This window comes from Salvelinus alpinus, chromosome 23, assembly GCF_045679555.1.
Source record: "Salvelinus alpinus chromosome 23, SLU_Salpinus.1, whole genome shotgun sequence".
In the NCBI taxonomy this organism is placed as follows: domain Eukaryota; kingdom Metazoa; phylum Chordata; class Actinopteri; order Salmoniformes; family Salmonidae; genus Salvelinus; species Salvelinus alpinus.
In genome coordinates, this window is record NC_092108.1 from 34,726,092 (window position 1) to 34,748,492 (window position 22,401).

A 22,401-nucleotide genomic window follows, 5' to 3' on the forward strand; every position below is an offset into this window, starting at 1 on the left:
CTTGAATATGCTATGAAGTGGATATGTCACAATCAACAAAATGTTCATGAAGCAGTGTTACTGGTATCTAGCAAAATAGTGTAGGAGTGGTATCTAACCTGGTTAACTGTATAATTTTTAAAAAAATAACTCAAGCTACCTAGCTGGCTAACTTGACTAACTTTGGGGTGGAAATGTCCACTTACTTACAGTTAGCCCTGTCCAGCCCTGCCCAGAGGTACGCTAGTAGACAGATGCTGCTGACCAAACAACCAAAATATGGACTTTAAAACTTGGTCAATCAACAACAACCAACAAAATAACAGAAAATCTTTTGAAAATTATTATAGGTGAACATCCCTTTAAACCTGTGTCTACTCATCTTAATTTGATATACAGTTGAAGTCGGAAGTTTACATACACCTTAGCCAAATACATTTAAACTCAGTTTTTCACAATTCCAGACATTTAATCAGAGTAAATATTCCCTGTCTTAGGTCAGTTAGGATCACCACTTTATTTTAAGAATGTGAAATGTCAGAATAATAGCAGAGAGAATGATCTATTTCAGCTTTTATTTCTTTCATCACATTCCCAGTGGGTCAGAAGTGTACATACACTAATTGAGTATTTGGTAGCATTGCCTTTAAATTGTTTAACTTGGGTAAAATGATTCGGGTAGCCTTCCACAAGCTTCCCACAATAAGTTGGGTGAATTTTGGCCCATTCCATCTGACAGAGCTGGTGTAACTGAGTCAAATTTGTAGGCTGCTCGCACGCGCTTTTTCAGTTCTGCCCACACATTTTCTATAGGATTGAGGTCAGGGCTTTGTGATGGCCACTCCAATACCTTGACTTTGTTGTCCTTAAGTCATTTTGCCACAACTTTGGAAGTATGCTTGGGGTCAATGTCCATTTGGAAGACCCATTTGCGACCAAGCTTTAACTTCCTGACTGATGTCTTGAGATGTTGCTTCAATATATCCACATAATGGATATGATGCCATCTATTTTGTGAAGTGCACCAGTCCCTCCAGCAAAGCACCCCCACAACATGATGCTGCCACCCACGTGCTTCACGGTTGGGATGGTGTTCTTCGACTTGCAAGCCTCCCCCTTTTTCCTCCAAACATAACGATGGTCATTATGGCCAAACAGTTCTATTTTTGTTTCATCAGACCAGAGGACAAAAAAGTACAATCTTTGTCCCCATGTGCAGTTGCAAACCGTAGTCTGGCTTTTTTATGGCAGTTTTGGAGCAGTGGCTTCTTCCTTGCTGAGCGGCCTTTCAGGTTATGTCGATATAGGACTCGTTTTACTGTGGATATAGATACTTTTGTACCTATTTCCTCCAGCATCTTCACAAGGTCCTTTGCTGTTATTCTGGGATTGATTTGCACTTTTCGCACCAAAGTACGTTCATCTCTAGGAGACAGAACGCGTCTCCTTCCTGAGCGGTATGGCGGCTGCGTGGTCCCATGGTGTATATACTTGCGTACTATTGTTTGTACAGATACAGATGAACGTGGTACCTTCAGGCGTTTGGAAATTGCTCCAGACTTGTGGAGGTCTACAATTTCTTCTCTGAGGTCTTGGCTGATTTATTTTGATTTTCCCATGATGTCAAGCAAAGAGGCACTGAGTTTGAAGGTAGGCCTTGAAATACATCCACAGGTACACCTCCAATTGACTTAAATGATATCAATTAGCCTATCAGAAGCTTCTAAAGCCATGACATAATTTTCTGGAATTTTCCAAGCTGTTTAAAGGCACAGTCAACTTAGTGTATGTAAACTTCTGACCCACTGGAATTGTGATACAGTGAATTATAAGTGAAATAATCTGTCTGTAAACAATTATTGGAAAAAATACTTGTGTCATGCACAAAGTAGATGTCCTAACCGACTTGCCAAAACTTTAGTTTGTTAACAAGAAATTTGTGGAGTGGTTGAAAAACGAGTTTTAATGACTCCAACCTAAGTGTATGTAAACTTCTGACTTCAACTGCATGAATAATTGCCGGCTTATCCCTCTGTAGTGTTGTAGGTTCAGTAACATGAAAGTATGATGGGTAGTATTCACAATAACTTTTTAGGTTATCTCTGCTTGTCTTCTACTGCCACGGGTCATTTGCTATTGGGCGTCCCCAGGTATCTGAGGCCGATTAGGTCAAAACCCTTCTAGATGACGCAGATTGGTGTCACAATGGTGTCTGGGAATACTGGGTTTGCTCTGGTCTGGGGGACTTTAGCGGTCATTTGGAGCCCAGAAAGGCCTGGGGCGCCACGTCTCCCCACTCCGCCCAAACTGCAGGAAAGGAATGGCCGCTTATTATTGCTACCTCCTTCCTACCCAGGGTTGCAGAACTCTGACCCCTTTTGTCTCTGGTTACTAACGTTCCCTTATGACCATGATTGCTAATTACACTTCCTATTTGGCTGGCCCCTTCAGTCCCATGGCCGCCAGACTGGTAAAAACATTAGAGGGCAAAACCTTTCTCTTGTTGATAGTCGAGGCTGTGGTAAACAGTGGAAGCAGCTGGAAGGAAACAATGAGCCTCGATGGCGTCCCTGGATCTGTCCAACATAACCTGAGCTCACCTTGGCTTCTTATGTCAGGTCAAGCACTTGTCATTGCATTAATATCAGTTACATCGGCACATTTCATTTTAGATGACCCAGTCATCTATGTTTTTGGGGGGGGGGACCTTCAGTCCTGTAGCGTTGCTTGGAAGTCTAGTATCTTTTCATATCTAATCGTAAAGTTATTGTAAGCAACTGAAAATGTATACTGAATTTCTCACTTGTATTTCAAAATGAATGTTACAATCCTATTCAAACTAAGACTAAACGGAAATGTACAATGAATACTAAATACATGATTAAAACCTTTTTCCCGGTACATAGACTCATGGCCTCTCCTCAACAAAAGGCTAACAAGATCATCAATAATCCTCAATGGCAATTCTGCTCGATTTTAGCATGTCGCCAGACTAGATTTACTGTAATCTATCAACCCCATTGATTACCCATCCAACAGAGAGACCCAATTGTATTCCGCTAGAGTAGGGAGAGACAGTGGACTACAGATCATTTACTCAGTTCAGCAGAGCCAGTCAGATACTGCCCCATGTCTGGGCCCGTTGCTGATCTAGGATCATTTGAAACTTTCAGACCATAATTAATAAGATTATGTGGACATGGGGACCTGATCCTAGATCAGTAGTCCGACTCTAAAACCCTTTATGCATACCAGCCCAGATCCTTCACCCAGTGTTCCCTGGAAGAGGTTAGGGGCTAAAGGTAGCAAGCAGCCTGGCACCTCATCAGGGTGTTCTGTCTCTTGCCCTGTATACCAACCAATAAGAAGTGTATCTGTCTTTAGGCGTCCGCATACTAAGTTCAGTTTGCTTCTAACAAAATGTGGCCAGGCAAAGTGAACATTTTTGCCACGCATACTCCTTTAAAAGACCTTCGCTGGAAAAACTAGAGATAGTATAGTACAATAGTACTGTTTGTCCATCTTCAGATGCCATAGCCAGTATACACTTCTTCAAGATAACTCAAGAAATCTGTGATTTTGGACATTTTTGCAGAGTGGATCTTAGTCAAGCAATTTTACACCTAGCTAATATGTTTGGTGCAGTATTTCTCAAGTGAAAAAATGTGCATGAAAACTAGTTGTCTCTTGTTGAATGACAACAAACACTTAATTGAAGAATCCCTACTGTTGACCAATCACCGTCGTAAGGCCGTAGACTTCGGCTAACAAAAACATGTTGTGTGCACAAACAGTCCAAAAAAACCTTGCCGAACACCAAAACGAACAAAAAAACGTCACAAAATGTGGTCATGATATATGCACAAACTGTTTTGGATGGGAAACATGCCATTTCTCACACTTCAACACAACTTCTCTCTAGCGGCCATTATATCGTAATGGAGGATCTGAAATACTGTATCTGATGGAATTGAGAAGTAGGGTCTTCTACAAAGTGGTGCCTCCAATGGATTTCAGAGGGACTTTTTAAACACAAGCTATATCTATTGCAAAGACCGGTTTCTCATTGCCAATTGGTCTGTCCAAAGACTCACATGGTGAGCATCTATAATAATGACTTGCGGATCACAACATCAGCTCATGCTCACTATTTTATGACAGGGTAGCCTTTTTGACGTGAGGTAAGGGGTCCCTTTGACATAAAAGTACTCTGAATGGCTCATGTTCTTTCTTCTCTTACAGTACAATACAAATGCGGTTGGTTTGAGTAAAAAAATATACATATCTCAATCAACATTGAAATTACTAAAACCAAATGGAAACTGTATAGAAATAATAATGGACACATTTATAGTCTTACTCTGTCCAGCTTGCTAAGAGCCAGCGAAACGAAAGCTAGACAGTCAGGGAGCATCGAAAATTCCAAAAGCGATAGATTGACTATAGAGGATTTTTTGCTGAAAATGTTGACAGTGAGGAAATAATCATTTAAGTGCGGCCCTCCGAATGTGGCCCGCAGGGGAAATGAGTTTGACCCCCCTGCTCCACATAGTAGGGGAGACCGCAGAACAAAGTAACACATCCAGTCGTTTGCTTATTTGTGAAAAGATTATTTGAGTTAGATGAATGATATGTTTATACCTCATAGAGAGCATATCCAACTGACAATCTCTTACAAGAGAATATAAGCTATCAGAACCAACACTTAAAAAGAAAGTTGGAGTATAACTAACAAAATTACAATTAATGAACATTTACACTTAATCCAGTATAAACAAATGTATAGAATGTATTATACAAGAGACTAAATTCCCAAATTCTACAGCACAACGGCGGAGTCATGTCTTAACTGGAAAACGAATAACACTTTAACTGAACAGTGATAACACATGCAATTGCACGTGAAAACATGTGATCACGTGAAGTAAAACAATATATTTAGAAGTGAAGTGTTCCAGAAACACATATTTTCGCATGTGAAATGTGACGTGAAGTGTTCCAAAAACATGTTTTCACATGTGACATGTCGTTTTCACATGTCATGTGAAATAATGTGATTTGGTTTAATATGTGACAACATGTGTGCTTATTCAAATGATGGTTTGTGTGTACTGTATTGACGCAAAAACAAAAAAAAATTAAAAGAGTTTTGCAAGAATTGTTTGCTTTTGCAAGAGATTTATAATGGTTTGCTGGTTTGGTGTAAGGTTTTGTGGTTAGCGTGTAGAGTTTTGCAAAAATAGCCTACCCAAACCCTGATTTGTGAAGTCGCTAGAGGCAAAAGACAAAACTGGAGGAACAGGAAAAAGTCTCTGCCCACTTCCAGCTGAGTTTTCATCAGAGCATATCACTACAAACAATAGTGGGGACAGATATGGCCACACAGTGAGCCAGACGTAATTGTAGACCCCTGTGGTAATCTAAGGTACCCAAAAGGGTCACTAGATGTCGTAACATGAGATAGAAATACAGGATAGAATAGAACATGTTATAGACGTACAGTATTACTGCTAGAACAAAACACAGAAACACAGGGAATGTGATGTTAGTATAAGGAACCCATACCCTCAAAGAGCAATAAAGTCAAAAAACGACAAAAGAAAAGAAAGAAAAGGAATATATCGTTGGCTGCAATCTGAGGTGCAGTTAACTCTAATGAACTGATTCTCTGCAGCAGAGGTAACTCTGGGTCTTCCTTTCCTGTGGCGGTCCTCATGAGAGCCAGTTTCATCATAGCGCTTGATGGTTATTGCGACTGCACTTGAAGTAACTTTCAAAGTTCAAAGATTGACTGACCTTCATGTCTTAAAGTAATGATGGACTGTCGTTTCTCTTTGCTTTTTGAGCTGTTCTTCCCATAATATGGATATGGTCTTTTACCAAATAGGGCTATCTTCTGTATGCCACCTCTACCTTGTCATAACACAACTGATTGGCTCAAACGCATTAAGGAAAGAAATTCCACAAATGTACTTTTAACAAGGCACATTTGTTAATTGAAATGGATTCCTGGTGACTACCTCATGAAGCTGGTTGAGAGAATGCCAAGAGTGTGCAAAGCTGTCATCAAGGCAAAGGGTGGCTACTTTGAAGAATCTCAAAACTCAAATATTTGTTGATTTGTTTAACACTTTTTTGGTTACTACATGATGCCATATTTGATATTTCATAGTTCATGTCTTCACTTTTATTCTACAATGTAGAAAATATTAAAATAAAGAAAAACCCTGGAATGTGTAGGTGTGTCCAAACTTTTGACTGGTACTCTATGCAGAACTCTAGAAAACAACTAGATTAAGGTAACCTGTCAGGCACTAGGGCCTCCATGATTACAGGACACCTACACCGGGGGGGGGGGGGGGGGTGTGTGTGTGTGTGTGTGTGTGTGTGTGTGTGTGTGTGTGTGTGTGTGTTAAGCTAAGCTAAACCAAGCTCAGCTAAGCTAAGATAATGACAGGAATTACAACATGACCCTCGTATTAAATCCTTATTATATCCTAACGGCTTTAGGGTGCCTAAAGTATAAATCCAGAAGAGTTCTTTCTGGCAGAGTTTGCGGTCCTTGTCTCCTCCTCTTGGGGACACTTCCACATTCTCAATGCCCTGGAATTGTAGAGAAGACACAATGTGAGAGCACTGGACAAAGTGACAAGTAACAGGGTCATTTTCACCCTTGCGTCTCATGTTGGCTAATTCTCTGTTTCAAGCTTCTGGATGTCTTGCCCTCATACATGTTGTCACAAACAGGATGTAAATCAAATGTTTTGTGTTGCATGTGATCACGCCTTTAACACTGTATCCAGATCTAGGATGTCAGAACTCTGAGACTTTTTTTGGTTTTGTTGCACTGAGCACAATTGCAATAAGGGTAGTTTCCATCTCTCAGCGGAGAAAGGACGGCTTGTTTAGAGCCCATATTGAAGCTGGCTCTGACTAGTCTACTGCGAAGATTGGGGCCCCGTTTGTAGACAATTGAAGGGGGGGTTCTTTGAATTCCTGGCCGAGCTCTGGGTCTGAGGTGAGCATATGCCAGTGCTTCATTACTATGTTTTTAATCATACAGGCTTTGGGGGTGAATGTAGATATTCAAGTAATAGAACTCCTTAGAAGTTTTAACACATTTATTGAGTATATCCTGGCGAGGTTTAGAGAGCGCAATTCGGTACGCATCTTCCGCACAATGGGTGGAGTAACCCGTCCAGAAAACGTTTGTTTCATGTTGACAGCGTTATCAATCAAGTCCTTTGTCGAATTACACACACGTCTGAGCCTATAGAACTGGCTCTTGGGTAACCCTCTTTCAAGGGCACTAAAATGAGCGCTACTTGCTAGGAGAAAAGTGTTTCCGCCAGTCTCTTTCTGATATAGAGTGACGATAAAGTTCCCAATTAGCAACCTCTATCCACATGTCCAAGAAATGGACCCGCTTGTGGTCATATTCAATAGAGAACTTCAGGTCAAAGTTCATACTGTTCAAAAGGGAAGTGAATTCATGGAGTTCTTGTTCAGTGCCAATCCACACACAGGGAATTTCATCAATATACCGGAATCATTTGAGGATCATGGAGAAGTAAGGGTTCCTGGTCTGATCACAGAAAACTTTTGCTCAAAATAGCACACATATAAATTAGCATAATTAGGGGCAAAGGTGGAGCCCATAGCATTTCCACTAACTTGAAGGAAAAAGTGTTTTTCAAAAGGCAAAGTAGAACGCGAGAAGCCAGTTCACAGATAAATTCACTAGGCGGTGACATTTCTCCGTCACGTTCCTGTAGATAATATCCCAGTGCATCTAGGCCTTTTTCATGAGAGATATTTATGTAGAGCCAACATGATGTTGTCAGGGAGATTAGACAGTTCTGATATTTTGTTTTTCACATCTGTAGAATCTTTGACGAATGCTGGGAGTTTTTACAAAATAGGCTTAATGTCCAGTTTGAGTGTTTGTTGCAGCTCGTTCCTGTCGTGAGCTGCAGCGAACTGAAAAGACAAGCGACCCAGGGAGGTGTGTGCTTTGGGGACCTTTAACAGAATGTGACTGGCAGAACGGGTGTTGTATGTGGAGGATGAGAGCTGCAGTAGATATCTCAGATAGGGGGGGAGTGAGGCCTAAAAGGGTTTTATGAATGAGCATCAACCAGTGGTTCTTGCGACGGGTATACAGAGATGACCAGTTTACAGAGGAGTATAGAGTGCAGTGATGTGCCCTGTAAGGAGCATTGGTGGAAAATCTGATGGCCGAATGGTAACGAACATTTAGTCTCTCGAGAGCACCCTTACCTGCCGATCTATAAATTACGTCTCCATAATCTAGCATGGGTAGGATGGTCATCTGAATCAGGGTTAGTTTGGCAGCTTGGGTGAAAGAGGAGAGATTACGATAGAGGAAACCAAGTCTAGATTTAACTTTAGCCTGTAGCTTTGATATATGCTGAGAGAAGGACAGTGTATCTATTAGCCATACTCCCAAATACTTGTATGAGGTGACTACCTCAAGATCTAAACCCTCAGAGGTAGTAGTCACACCTGTTGGGAGAGGGGCATTCTTCTTACCAAACCACATGACCTTTGTTTTGGAGGTGTTCGAACAAGGTTGAGGGCAGAGAAAGCTTGTTGGACACTAAGAAAGCTTTGTTCTAGAGCGTTTAACACAAAATCCAGAGAGGCGCCAGCTGAGTATAAATAAGGCTTCCTACTGCCTGAGCTATGTTGTTGATGTTAATTGAGAAGAGCGTAGGGCCTATAATTGAGCCTTGGGGTACACCCTTGATGAGAGGCAGCGGCTGAGACAGCAGATGTTCTGACTTTATACACTGCACTCTTTGAGAGAGCTAGTTAGCAAACCAGGCCAAAGACCCCTCAATTACACCAATACTCCTTAGCCGGCCCACAAGAATCGAATGGTCTACAGTATCAAAAGCTTTGGCCAAGTCAATAAAAAATAGCAGCACAACATTGCTTAGCATCAAGGGCAAAGGTGACATCATTGAGGACTTTCAAGGTTGCAGTGACACATCCATAACCTGAGCTTTAAACCAGATTGCATACCAGAGAGAATACTACAGACATCAAGAAGGCCAGTCAGTTGATTATTGACAAGTTTTTCCAACACTTTTGATAAACAGGGCAACATAGAAATAGGCCTATAACAGTTAGGATCAGCTTGATCTCCCCCCTTAAAGGACGAACTGTGGCTGCCTTCCAAGCAATGGGAACCTTCAGAGAGAGGAGAGACGGGTTAAAAAGGTCAGAGATAGGCTTGGCGATTATAGGGGCAGCAACCTTAAAATAGAAAGGGTCTAAACCATCTGACCCAGATGTTTTTTGGGGGTCAAGTTTAAGGAGCTCCTTTAGCACCTCAGACTCAGTGAACGCCTGCAGGGAGAAACTTTGTAGCTGGCAAAGATGGGTCTGCCCTAAGGTTTATATAGGCTCTGATGGATCTTAGGTAGCGTATAGAAAACATGTATGACAGAGAATTTGCAACGAAGGTAGTCAAATTCATGCCTAGAGATCCAGTTCTGATCAAGAGCAAATGTCAGATAGTTGGCTATCTTTGTCTAGAAGTCAGACGTAGGGTCAGTTCTGAGTTTCCTATAGAAATGTTCATCATCAAGCTGGCGATCGGCCTCTCTCTCTGCCATATAGTCTGATAGACTATAGCTTCTCCCTTATCGGCAGGTTTAATGACATTCCGAGTATCTTTAGCAAGTTCCTGAATGGCTAGTCTTTCATCTCGGCTCACATTCTTTGGAGAATAAGTTGGTTTGGACTTACAAAAGTTGAAAACATCCTGTTCCGCAATTCTACAGGTGTGAATGGAAGGAATTAATACTTGAGGCACAAATATACTCTTGTGTTTGAACACAGGGCCTTTGGGTATCATTGGAGTCATCAGACTTGCCAAACATATGCCTGATCGAAAAATATCAGTCTTTAGCTCAAAAGAGTTTGTTTCATATGTGGGGAAAAAAGAGAGGCCTTTACTTAAGGTATGGTATCACATGTTGAAATGTTGCATCCCCATATTGTAAAAAAAAATCACATGAGGTTATGTTCTCACATGTGCTCAAATGTTGTCACGTCATGGTATAATATTTTGTATCCTCATGTTGTCACATTTATTTCACATAAATTTCACAAGAGATCATGTTCTCACGTGTCACCTACTGTCACGCCCTGACCTTAGAGAGCTTTTTATGTCTCTATTTTGGTTTGGTCAAGGTGTGATTTGGGTGGGCATTCTATGTTCACTTTTCTATGTTTTGGTATTTCTTTGTTTTGGCCGGGTATGGTTCTCAATCAGGGACAGCTGTCTATCGTTGTCTCTGATTGGGAACCATACTTAGGTAGCATTTTCCCACCTGTGTTTTGTGGGTAGTTATTTTCTGTTTAGTGTTTTGTTGCACCTGACAGGACTGTTTCGTTTTGCACTTTGTTATTTTGTTCTAGTGTTCAGTTTAAAATAAAGTCATGAACACTTACCACGCTGCGCTTTGGTCCGATTCTTCCTCTTCAGACGACACCCGTTACACCTACATGTAACATGTAGTTTTATGTTGCTTCACATGTTGTCACCTGTTGCTTCACATTAAATCACGTGATCACATGAAATGTAGGGTTTTTTTCTCGTTAGGGGGCCATTGAATTGTCACATGATGGGTATACAGGGAACATGACTACATCTCATACATGGATATATTACACATCTACGGTGCATTCAGAAAGTATTAAGACCCCTTTACTTTTTCCACATTTTGTTACGTTACAGCCTTGTTCTAAAATGTTTTACATCTTTTTCCCCCTCATCAATCTACACACAATACCACATTATGACAAAGCGACAACAGGTTTCAAATATTTTAGAAAATGTATAAGAATAATCTGAAATACCTAATTTACATAAGTATTCAGATTGTTTTCTATGAGACTCGAAATTGAGCTCAGGTGCACTGTGTTTCCATTGATCATCCTTGAGATACTTCCACAACTTGATTGGAGTTCACCTGTGGTAAATTCAATTGATTGGATGATTTAGAAAGGCACAAACCTGTAAGGTCCCCCAGTTGACAGTGCATGTCAGAGCAAAAACCAAGCCATGAGGTCGAAGGAATTGTGTCAAGGCACAGATCTGGGTAAGGGTACCAAAACATTTCTGCAGCATTGAAGGTCCCCAAGAACACTGTGGCCTCCATCATTCTTAAATGGAAGAAGTTTGGAACCACCAAGACTCTTCCTAGAGCTGGCCGGCCGGCCAAACTGAGAAGGGCCAGGGAGGTGACCAAGACCCCTGCTCCAGAGTTCTTCTGCAGAGATGGGAGAATCTTCCAGAAGGACAACCATCTCTGCAGCACTCCACCAATCAGGCCTTTATGGTAGAGTTGCTAGACGGAAGCCACTCCTAAGTAAAAGGCACATGACAGCCCGCTTGGAGTTTGCCAAAAGGCACCTAAAGACTCTCAGACCATGAGAAACAAGATTCTCTGGTCTGATGAAACCAAGATTGAACGCTTTGGCTTGAATTCCAAGCATCACGTCTGGAGGAAACCTGGCACCATCCCTGCGGTGAAGCATGGTGGTGGCATCATCATGCTGTGGGGATGTTTTTTAGCGGCAGGGACTGGGAGATTAGTCAGGATAGAGGGAAAGATGAATGGACTAAAGTACAGAGAGATCCTTGATTAAAAACCTGTTTTGGAATGCTCAGGACCTCAGACTGGGGGTGAAGGTTCCCCTTCCAACAGGACAACGACCTTAAACACACAGCCAAGACAACGCAGGAGTGGCTTCGGGACAAGTCTCTGAATGTCCTTGAGTGGCCCAGCGAGAGCCTAGACTTGAAACAGATCGAACATCTTTGGAGAGACCTGAAAATAGCTGTGCCGCAACGCTCCCCATCCAATCTGACAGAGCTTGAGAGGATCTGCAGAGAAAAATGGGATAACCTCCCCAAATATTAGTGTGCCAAGCTTGTAGCGTCATACCCAAGAAGACTCAAGGCTGTAATCGCTGTCAAAGGTGCTTCAAGAAAGTACCAAGGAAAGGGTCTGAATACTTATGTAAATGTGATATTCTGTTGTTGCTTCGTCATTGTGGGGTATTGTGTGTAGATTGGTGAGTGGAAAAAACGATTTAATCCATTTTAGAATAAGACTGCAACGTAACAAAATGTGGAAAGAGTCAATACTTTCCTGAATGCACTGTACATACAGTATGTTCAATAAGTAGCAAATTGTCTGTGACGCATGAATCATATACCTGAATGTAGGCTACAATACAGATATAACTCCACAGTGCTTCCATGAATCTTTGTCTGATTAGCCTTTTATGTCTAGCCTACATGATGGATGGAGTTGCAATAGAAAATGCCCTTTTATGTCCCTTTTATGTCACAAAACCACCTCACATTATGTTTTACTCCACTCCAATGGAAGGTAGCAGATATTGATATATTTGTTATCACTGCATCATTGACGACAGATATTGCAAAGCAAAAGAGATCCACCTTTGCTGTAGCTCTACCATCAGTTGTCTTCATTCCTATATTGGATGGGACTTAGTGTCGACCTCCTAACTCCTCCTTCTTCACTGCTCAGTCAAGGAAGACTAGCGTGTGCAGTCCATCATCAGGTAGGGTGGGCGGGTATCCCCAACCTTGTCCATACAACGCTCATGGAACATCATCTTCCATAGTTGCAGTGCTGTCTTTCCAGCACAGGACCTGCACTTGACAGTGAATTCATGCACCATACTTATGACGTGAGCGTGCGGCACCTAATACCGCCGCGTCTGTAAACACAACTGCACCGCAGACAGCGACCGTGCAGGGGAGAGGATGGAGAAGACAGTGCCCACCGAAGAGGACAAGATAACTAAGCAAGAGCAAATATCTTCAATGTCGTCAGGTGTACTGGGTAAGTGTCTTGAGGAACACAGCATTTGTCGTCGTGACAGGGTGCGTAAATTCGAGATCGATGGTTACAGAGAGGATAATTATCAATGATGCTATTTGTGGTGGTAGGCTATGATGCCGTATTCTCATACATTCACGAAAAATGAATTGACCCCAGCCTTCGAGGTTAATCCCATAGTTTAGCTTTCACCTTTCATCTTTCGTGCCACGTGTTTTATTTATTTGGTAGTGCATCGTGTCCTATAACATTGTGCGCATTACAGTGTGAATGAGAAGGGCCAAGTTGCGGCTGTGCTGGCTTTTGTGGTCCCACAGGTGTAGCCTAGTCCAAGGCAATACAACTGCATTTTCATTCATTATATTGTTTTAATGTTGCCTTTGTATTTTGATAAATATTAGATGTTAATTATTTATTTCAGTGGTCTAGCTGTCAGAGTGGTAAAGTAATTGTCCAGTAAAAATCTCACTTTTCAAAGTTAATATTCTGTTAACTCATACACAAATAATGTTGTTGACTCATCCTATACTCCTATTTGTGGCCAAAGCATAAATGTGAGGGGAAAAAACACTTCAAAAGCCCAACCTCAAACTTGTGTCTCAAACAGACTGTTTAAAAATGCTTGATATTTCCTCACAAAGGATGATGTCATCCTCCTCAGGAGGATGAGCTGGCCAATCAGCGCTCTACTTGCGTGAATATTTTTAATGACCGGTATACGCCCACACCATTCTGTTGTTGGAGTATGCCCACACCATTCTAACACAGAAAAATTGGAAGGAAAAACTATTTCACTCATTGTAATTAATTATAGGTCATATTTCATAGAAATCTGGAAACACTGGACAGTTACTTTAAACAGAAACTGTAAGATTAAAAACTAAATATTTAATGTTGGATTTTAGTAGCCTACAGTGGTTATTTTATTACAACTTTGTTCTTCTGAAAAACTACATTGTGCATAACATTAAGCAACCACACACATTTCTTCCAAGTCCACATTTTTGTAGGCCTATACTTAAAGCTGCAATATCCAGGATATCTGAGTTTGGGAAACACTGCTCTACACTATACTTGCTTGTTTTGTCACATAAACTGAAATTAGGCAAACTATTAGAATTTTAGCAACCAGGAAATTACCTAGCGATTCCTGCATAGTGCATCTTTAACATTTACATTAAACTGAAACAACCAAACACACAGCCTACTCTGCATGTGTTTACTGGGGCGGCAGGTAGCCTACTGCCGATGTGACAAGGTAAAAATCTGTCGTTCTGCCCCTGAGCGAGGCAGTTTAACCCACTGTTCCCCAGGCACCAAAGATGTGGATGTCGATTAAGACAACCCCCCGCACCTCTCTGATTCAGAGGGGTTGGATTAAATGCAGAAGACACATTTCAGTTGAATACATTCCGTTAGACAACTGACTAGGTATCCCCCTTTTCTCCGTTCCCCTCTACCAGTGAACACACGCAGCCTAATCTTCAAGTGTTTACTGTACCAGTGAACATATACCCAGGACACAATGATGACATATCATGAAGATGTCAAGGCGAGAACATCACAGACACATTTTACTGCACTTCCTGTTGTTTAGCTCATTCTGTCACAGCTATGTGGTGGAGGTGAGAGCTGACTGACTGGTATTTTTTGCAATGGTTGAAGAAAGTCCTCAAAGAGCAGCAGAGGAAAACAGCATGGCACAGGATTTGTCCTTTCTGTGAATTTGGAGATGGAGGTCGATAGATAAGAATCCAATCATCTGTAATCAAAGATATTATATTCTTGAAGTGTTCTGCTGCCAATGCCTAGCTGTCACTGTTATCTAGCAATGTGGGGGAAGCCTATGAGCAATGATGTAATTGAAAATAATTACTGGGGGATAATGAGGTGATGCTCAGAGCTTGCATTCATAAAGCATCTCGGAGTAGGATCACTGATCTATGAATATGGGCCCAATGTGCTATTGGATGAGGGGACAGCCCATATTAAAGGCTTTGGACTGCATTTGTAAAAATGTTACTGTTAGACTAAAGTATTCTCCATTCAGTACACACACACACACACACTCACACACCTACAATTAACAAACTTGGGCAAAATTGAATTGGTATTAAAATTAAAGCTGTGGTTAGGAAAAGAACACCATAGTAAAGGCAGTAGGTATTAGGGCTGACCCCATTTAGTCAACTGCTCGATTGTTTGGTCGATAGGCTGTTGGTCGACCAAGATTTCTTTAGTCGAGCAGCAGCAAATAATAATAATTTCATGGTGTACAAGACACCTGTCTGATTCGCGCCTGTCTGAGTGGACTAATCCATTGTGGAGGCCGTGGGGATGGCACTGTCCATTACTAAGACATGTGCTACTGAAACTGTATATGGTTATATTACGAAAGAACAATGGTGCAACACTAATTAAAAATTATATTTTATAACAAATAGCCTTTCTCCCGCGTTGGATAGCGGTCGCTGTCCGCAGTTCTGAAACATCAGTGTGCTGTTGAGTTGGCGCCTTTTCCTAGACCATGTTGCTGTGTGCATAATAGCAAAGTTAACCTGCATATTGGGGTTTAGAACAATGCGGCGGAGTGAGGAGACGAGAAAACAGCTCTTGCCTTAATTGTCTAAGAAAAGTGAGAGGAGAGAGGAAACGCCAACTTATTTAGGTTTATAATCAATGCCTAACTGTTAAATGTGTCTGGCTTTATAAATCATACATATATATCTACAGAAATAAGACAGATCCTGCTTCTGTTTGAGTGTTTGTTTAATAGCCTACTGATTCCGTGTGCACCAAGACTCACGCAACCACAACATGTCGGATAAACAATTTCACAAATCCGTCTGTTTTTAATCTTTGCAATGCTGTAATAAAGGCTTTACACATTTTGCCCATTAGAACAGCCTCTCTGGTATTACTTATATTGTATTTACTGTTGTTTACACTCTTCCAAATTGTCAGAAAAATTATTTTTATAATAATAACATTCCTTTTTCTTGATCTCCTTCTTATTGTTGTTACTACTATTATGATCGTCATTATAACAATAAGTCATGTCATTATTATTAGGCTTCGTATAGCAGCCTTGTATAACCACCAGCGAGCTTTAGGCCAAAAAGCGCATCGTGTTTAGTCTTTATATCGTAACTTAGGCCTACAGTGGGGCAAAAAAGTATTTAGTCAGCCACCAATTGTGCAAGTTCTCCCACTTAAAAAGATGAGAGAGGCCTGTAATTTTCATCATAGGTACACTTCAACTATGACAGACAAAATGACAGAAAAAAATCCAGAAAATCACATTGTAGGATTTGTAATGAATTTATTTGCAAATTATGGTGGAAAATAAGTATTTGGTCAATAACAAAAGTTTATCTCAATACTTTGTTATATACCCTTTGTTGGCAATGACAGAGGTCAAACGTTTTCTGTAAGTCTTCACAAGGTTTTCACACACTGTTGCTGGTATTTTGGCCCATTCCTCCACGCAGATCTCCTCTAGAGCAGTGATGTTTTGGGGCTGTTGCTGGGCAACACGGACTTTCAACTCCCTCCAAAGATTTTCTATGGGGTTGAGATCTGGAGACTGGCTAGGCCACTCCAGGACCTTGAAATGCTTCTTACGAAGCCACTCCTTCGTTGCCCGAGCGGTGTGTTTGGGATCATTGTCATGCTGAAAGACCCAGCCACGTTTCATCTTCAATGCCCTTGCTGATGGTAGGCTTTGTTACTTTGGTCCCAGCTCTCTGCAGGTCATTCACTAGGTCCCCCCGTGTGGTTCTGGGATTTTTGCTCACCGTTCTTGTGATCATTTTAACCCCACGGGGTGAGATCTTGCGTGGAGCCCCAGATCGAGGGAGATTATCAGTGGTCTTGTATGTCTTCCATTTCCTAATAATTGCTCCCACAGTTGATTTCTTCAAACCAAGCTGCTTACCTATTGCAGATTCAGTCTTCTCAGCCTGGTGCAAGTCTACAATTTTGTTTCTTGTGTCCTTTGATAGCTCTTTGGTCTTGGCCATAGTGGAGTTTGGAGTGTGACTGTTTGAGGTTGTGGACAGGTGTCTTTTATACTGATAACAAGTTCAAACAGGTGCCATTAATACAGGTAACGAGTGAAGGACAGAGGAGCCTCTTAAAGAAGAAGTTACAGGTCTGTGAGAGCCAGAAATCTTGCTTGTTTGTAGGTGACCAAATACTTATTTTCCACCATAATTTGCAAATAAATTCATAAAAAATCCTACAATGTGATTTTCTGGATTTTTTTTCTCATTTTGTCTGTCATAGTTGAAGTGTACCTATGATGAAAATTGCAGGCCTCTCTCATCTTTTTAAGTGGGAGAACTTGCACAATTGGTGGCTGACTAAATACTTTTTTGCCCCACTGTATATTTCAATACTTATATAGGCTACTGTGCCAATCAATCATTCCTTTCGTTCATGTCATCACACACCATATGAGTCATTCCATATTTGAAATAAAATCAAGCATTTTAGTTTGAAAATAAAATAAAGAGACCCTTGAATAATTAGCGTAAATAATAAATAAACCGTTCCATTTCGGAAATTGCATTCAACTGTTTTTAGTCTTTGCTGTAATAAAGGTTAAAAAAAAAAGTTAAACATTACAACAGACTCTCTGGTGCGCTTATCATATGTATAGTGTTGTTTACATTGGCCCAGCGTCACCCGGGTTAGGGGAGGGTTTGGCCGGCAGGGATGTTCTTGTCCCATCGCGCTCTAGCGACTCCGTTGGCGGGCCGTGCGCAATGCACGCTGACACGGTAGCAAGGTGTACGGTGCGGCTGGCTTCCGGGTTGTGTTTCGGGGGACGCACGGCACTTGACCTTCGCCTCTCCCGAGTTCGTACGGTAGTTGCAGTGATGAGACAAGACCAACTACCAATTGGATACCACAAAATTGGGGGGAAAAGGGGGTAAAACTATTTTTAAAAACACACACGAAAAAAACGAAAAGAAAAACACATAGGATATGTCTATATACGGAAAAATAAAAAGTTTTAACATTTCGACCAATCGTTTGGTTGAAAGAACAGACTAGGTCGACCAATTTTTTTTAGTTGGGGACAGCCCTAGCAGGTACAATCACAAAGTTACGTTTTCTATATTTGCTGATAGATGTATTTTACGTGCTGCTACTATACTGAACAAAAATATAAACGCCACATGCAACACTTTACAGGTCATATGAGGAAATCAGTCAATTGAAATAAATTCATTAAGCCCTAATCTACAGATTTCACATGACTGGGAATACATACAGTGGGGAGAACAAGTATTTGATACACTGCCGATTTTGCAGGTTTTCCTACTTACAAAGCATGTAGAGGTCTGTAATTTTTATCATAGGTACACTTCAACTGTGAGAGACGGAATCTAAAACAAAAATCCAGAAAATCACATTGTATGATTTTTAAGTAATTAATTTGCATTTTATTGCATGACATAAGTATTTGATCACCTACCAACCAGTAAGAATTCCGGCTCTCACAGACCTGTTAGTTTTTATTTAAGAAGCCCTCCTGTTCTCCACTCATTACCTGTATTAACTGCACCTGTTTGAACTCGTTACCTGTATAAAAGACACCTGTCCACACACTCAATCAAACAGACTCCAACCTCTCCACAATGGCCAAGACCAGAGAGCTGTATAAGGACATCAGGGATAAAATTGTAGACATGCAACAGGCTGGGATGGGCTACAGGACAATAGGCAAGCAGCTTGGTGAGAAGGCAACAACTGTTGGCGCAATTATTAGAAAATGGAAGAAGTTCAAGATGACGGTCAATCACACTCGGTCTGGGGCTCCATGCAAGATCTCACCTCGTGGGGCATCAATGATCATGAGGAAGGTGAGTTATCAGCCCAGAACTACACGGCAGGACCTGGTCAATGACCTGGAGAGAGCTGGGACCACAGTCTCAAAGAAAACCATTAGTAACACACTACACCGTCATGGATTAAAATCCTGCAGCGCACGCAAGGTCCACCTGCTCAAGCCAGCGCATGTCCAGGCCCGTCTGAAGTTTGCCAATGACCATCTGGATGATCCAGAGGAGGAATGGGAGAAGGTCATGTGGTCTTATGAGACAAAAATAGAGCTTTTTGGTCTAAACTCCACTCGCCGTGTTTGGAGGAAGAAGAAGGATGAGTACAACCCCAAGAACACCATCCCAACCGTGAAGCATGGAGGTGGAAACATCATTCTTTGGGGATGCTTTTCTGCAAAGGGTACAGGATGACTGCACCGTATTGAGGGGAGGATGGATGGGGCCATGTATCGCGAGATCTTGGCCAACAACCTCCTTCCCTCAGTAAGAGCATTGAAGATGGGTCGTGGCTGGGTCTTCCAGCATGACAACGACCCGAAACACACAGCCAGGGCAACTAAGGAGTGGCGCCGTAAGAAGCATCTCAAGGTCCTGGAGTGGCCTAGCCAGTCTCCAGACCTGAACCCAATAGAAAATCTTTGGAGGGAGCTGAAAGTCCGTATTGCCCAGCGACAGCCCCGAAACCTGAAGGATCTGGAGAAGATCTGTATGGAGGAGTGGGCCAAAATCCCTGCTGCAGTGTGTGCAAACCTGGTCAAGAACTACAGGAAACGTATGATCTCTGTAATTGCTAACAAAGGTTTCTGTACCAAATATTAAGATCTGCTTTTCTGATGTATCAAATACTTATGTCATGCAATAAAATGCAAATTAATTACTTAAAAATCATACAATGTGATTTTCTGGATTTTTGTTTTAGATTCCGTCTCTCATAGTTGAAGTGTACCCATGATAGAAATTACAGACCTCTACATGCTTTGTAAGTAGGAAAACCTGCAAAATCGGCAGTGTATCAAATACTTGTTCTCCCCACTGTATATGCATCTGTTGGTCACAGATACCATAAAAAAACATGGTCTGCGGTTGTGAAGCCGGTGGGATGTACTGCCAAATTCTCTAAAACTACGTTTGAGGCGACTTATGGTAGAGAAATTAACATTAAATTCTCTGTCAACAGCTCTGGTGGACATTCCTGCAGTCAGCATGCCAATTGCACGCTCCCTCAAAACATGAGACATCTGTGGCATTGTGTTGTGTGACAAAACGGCACATTTTAGAATGGCCTTTTATTGTCCCTGGCGCAAGGTGTAATGTGTAATGATCATGCTGTTTAATCAGCTTCTTGATATGCCACACCTGTCAGGTGGATGGATTATCTTGGCAAAGGAGAAATGCTCACTAACTGGGAAGTAAACAAATTTGTGCACAAAATTTTAGAGAAATAAGCTTTTTGTGCATATGGAACCTTTCTGTGATCTTTTATTTCAGCTCATTGAAATATGGGACCAACACTTTACATTACATTAGTGTAGTATAGCTACTAGTCCCTTAGCAGTCCCAGCACTAGAAGTCCCGGTTACGGAGCTGTCATAGGTTTAAACGTTGTAACTTGGCAGTGAAGATAAAAGTATAAGATGTGGTTGTGCAAGAACAAGCTATACACGGCTCACCCACTAAAGCCTAGTGGTGTTTGTGGGTGTCTGTATGCGTGTGAGAGAGAACAGGAAAGAGGGAAGGGGCGGGGAAGGTTAGAGGACTACTTTTCATGCCAGTAATAGGTGACTTATGAGTGAGATACCACTTCAGTGGGTAAATGCACTGACAAGAGCATTCGAGATTCTCATTGTTATCCTGTCATTTGACCTGTGGTTTGTACCTCCCATGTAGTGGTTGGTTTTCAAGAGCAGTTTTCAAAAGCTACCCTGCAAGTACTGCAGCTTAGTAGAGTAAACACTTGTTTGGTGTTTATGTAATGGTGAGCCTCGTGTTCTGTTGTGCAAAAAACGACTTGAATTACACAAGCCCTGTGCAATGTAGAAAAATTGTCATTTCTGATTCTTTCGTGATTTAGGATGATCTGTGCGCATTTCATATTGTCTGAGGAGAGAAAGGAGTAACGAACTGCTTTGGCCTTGTTGATGAGTAGAAAAGTGACAAAGCTGGCAGTGAGGATTTGGCACTTTGGTAGAATCCTCCCTCTCTCCTTCTGTCACCTCTTTACCCATTACACGGCACTGATGAGAACTGTTCTTACCCTCCATCTGTCTATGCATCCCCCCCTCGCCCTCTCTCCTCCCCTCTACCTCTCCCCCTTTAGATAAATTGTTTGGGAAACGCCTCTCGCAGGCCAGACGGTACATCATGTCCCATAAATCCTGGCTGAAAATGGTTCCCACGGAAGACTGTGATATCCTAATGACATTCTCAGGTACACTTAATCACCACATTCACCTTCTATGGTTCAGTCCCCTCAATCATGATGGGAAATGTAGACGGGAATCTTATTAGCCGTTGTGGGCAATGAGCCAATCACTCGGAGACGTGACATGGAACAGTTCACGGGGACTACTGAATCACATCCATTACCTCAGGGCTGCCCAACACTCTTCCTGGAGATCTACCGTCCTGTGGGTTTTCAGTCCAACCCTCTTCCTGGAGATCTACCGTCCTGTGGGTTTTCAGTCCAACCCTCTTCCTGGAGATCTACCGTCCTGTGGGTTTTCAGCCCAACACTCTTCCTGGAGATCTACCGTCCTGTGGGTTTTCAGTCCAACGCTAATTTAACACACCTGATTCTACTAATTAGCTGCCCAACAAGACCTTAACTAGCTGAATCAGATATGCTAAATTAGGGTTGGACTGAAAACCTACAGGACAGTAGATCTCCAGGAAGAGGGTTAGACTGAAGACCTACAGGACAGTAGATCTCCAGGAAGAGGGTTGGACTGAAGACCTACAGGACAGTAGATCTCCAGGAAGAGGGTTAGACTGAAGACCTACAGGACAGTAGATCTCCAGGAAGAGGGTTAGACTGAAGACCTACAGGACAGTAGATCTCCAGGAAGAGGGTTAGACTGAAGACCTACAGGACAGTAGATCTCCAGGAAGAGGGTTGGACTGAAGACCTACAGGACAGTAGATCTCCAGGAAGAGGGTTAGACTGAAGACCTACAGGACAGTAGATCTCCAGGAAGAAGGTTGGACTGAAGACCTACAGGACAGTAGATCTCCAGGAAGAGGGTTAGACTGAAGACCTACAGGACAGTAGATCTCCAGGAAGAAGGTTGGGCAGCCCTGCATTACCTGTATGTTTATTACAGAGTAAGGTACTCTAGGATTCTGCACATGCTGTGGGAATGCATGCTACACATGGATCAATTTCAGTAATCAAAGTCAAACCAAGTTTCCAACATGGATCAAAATTGGATATTAATTATTGCACTGATTCTTGCTAGAAGGGATGACATTAATGCAGTGGTGCCTTGCCCCATACACTCTCAGTGTCACGGTCGTGATAATGGACGGACCAAGGCGCAGCGTGTGTTGAGTTCCACATCTTTATTAAAAGTGAAACTTCTCAACAAAAACAATAAACAAGCAACGAAACGTGAAGTAACGTAGTGCAACAAGCACATACACAAACAATATCCCACAAATGC

General features: G+C 41.9%; 1 protein-coding gene across 2 annotated transcripts in view; it reads left to right on the top strand.

The window, feature by feature from the left end:
- The first annotated feature begins 12,561 nt into the window (after positions 1-12,561).
- Positions 12,562-22,401, top strand: part of LOC139550853 (anoctamin-8-like) — a 41,092-nt gene continuing 31,252 nt past the window's right edge. The window contains exons 1-2 of one of the 2 annotated variants that reach the window (XM_071362068.1): positions 12,562-12,893; positions 21,060-21,170. In XM_071362068.1, coding sequence (XP_071218169.1) covers positions 12,815-12,893; positions 21,060-21,170 — 190 coding nt within the window. In that variant the 5' untranslated portion in view covers positions 12,562-12,814. The remainder of the gene's footprint in view (positions 12,894-21,059; positions 21,171-22,401) is intronic. The other variant, XM_071362066.1, reaches the window with a different exon arrangement.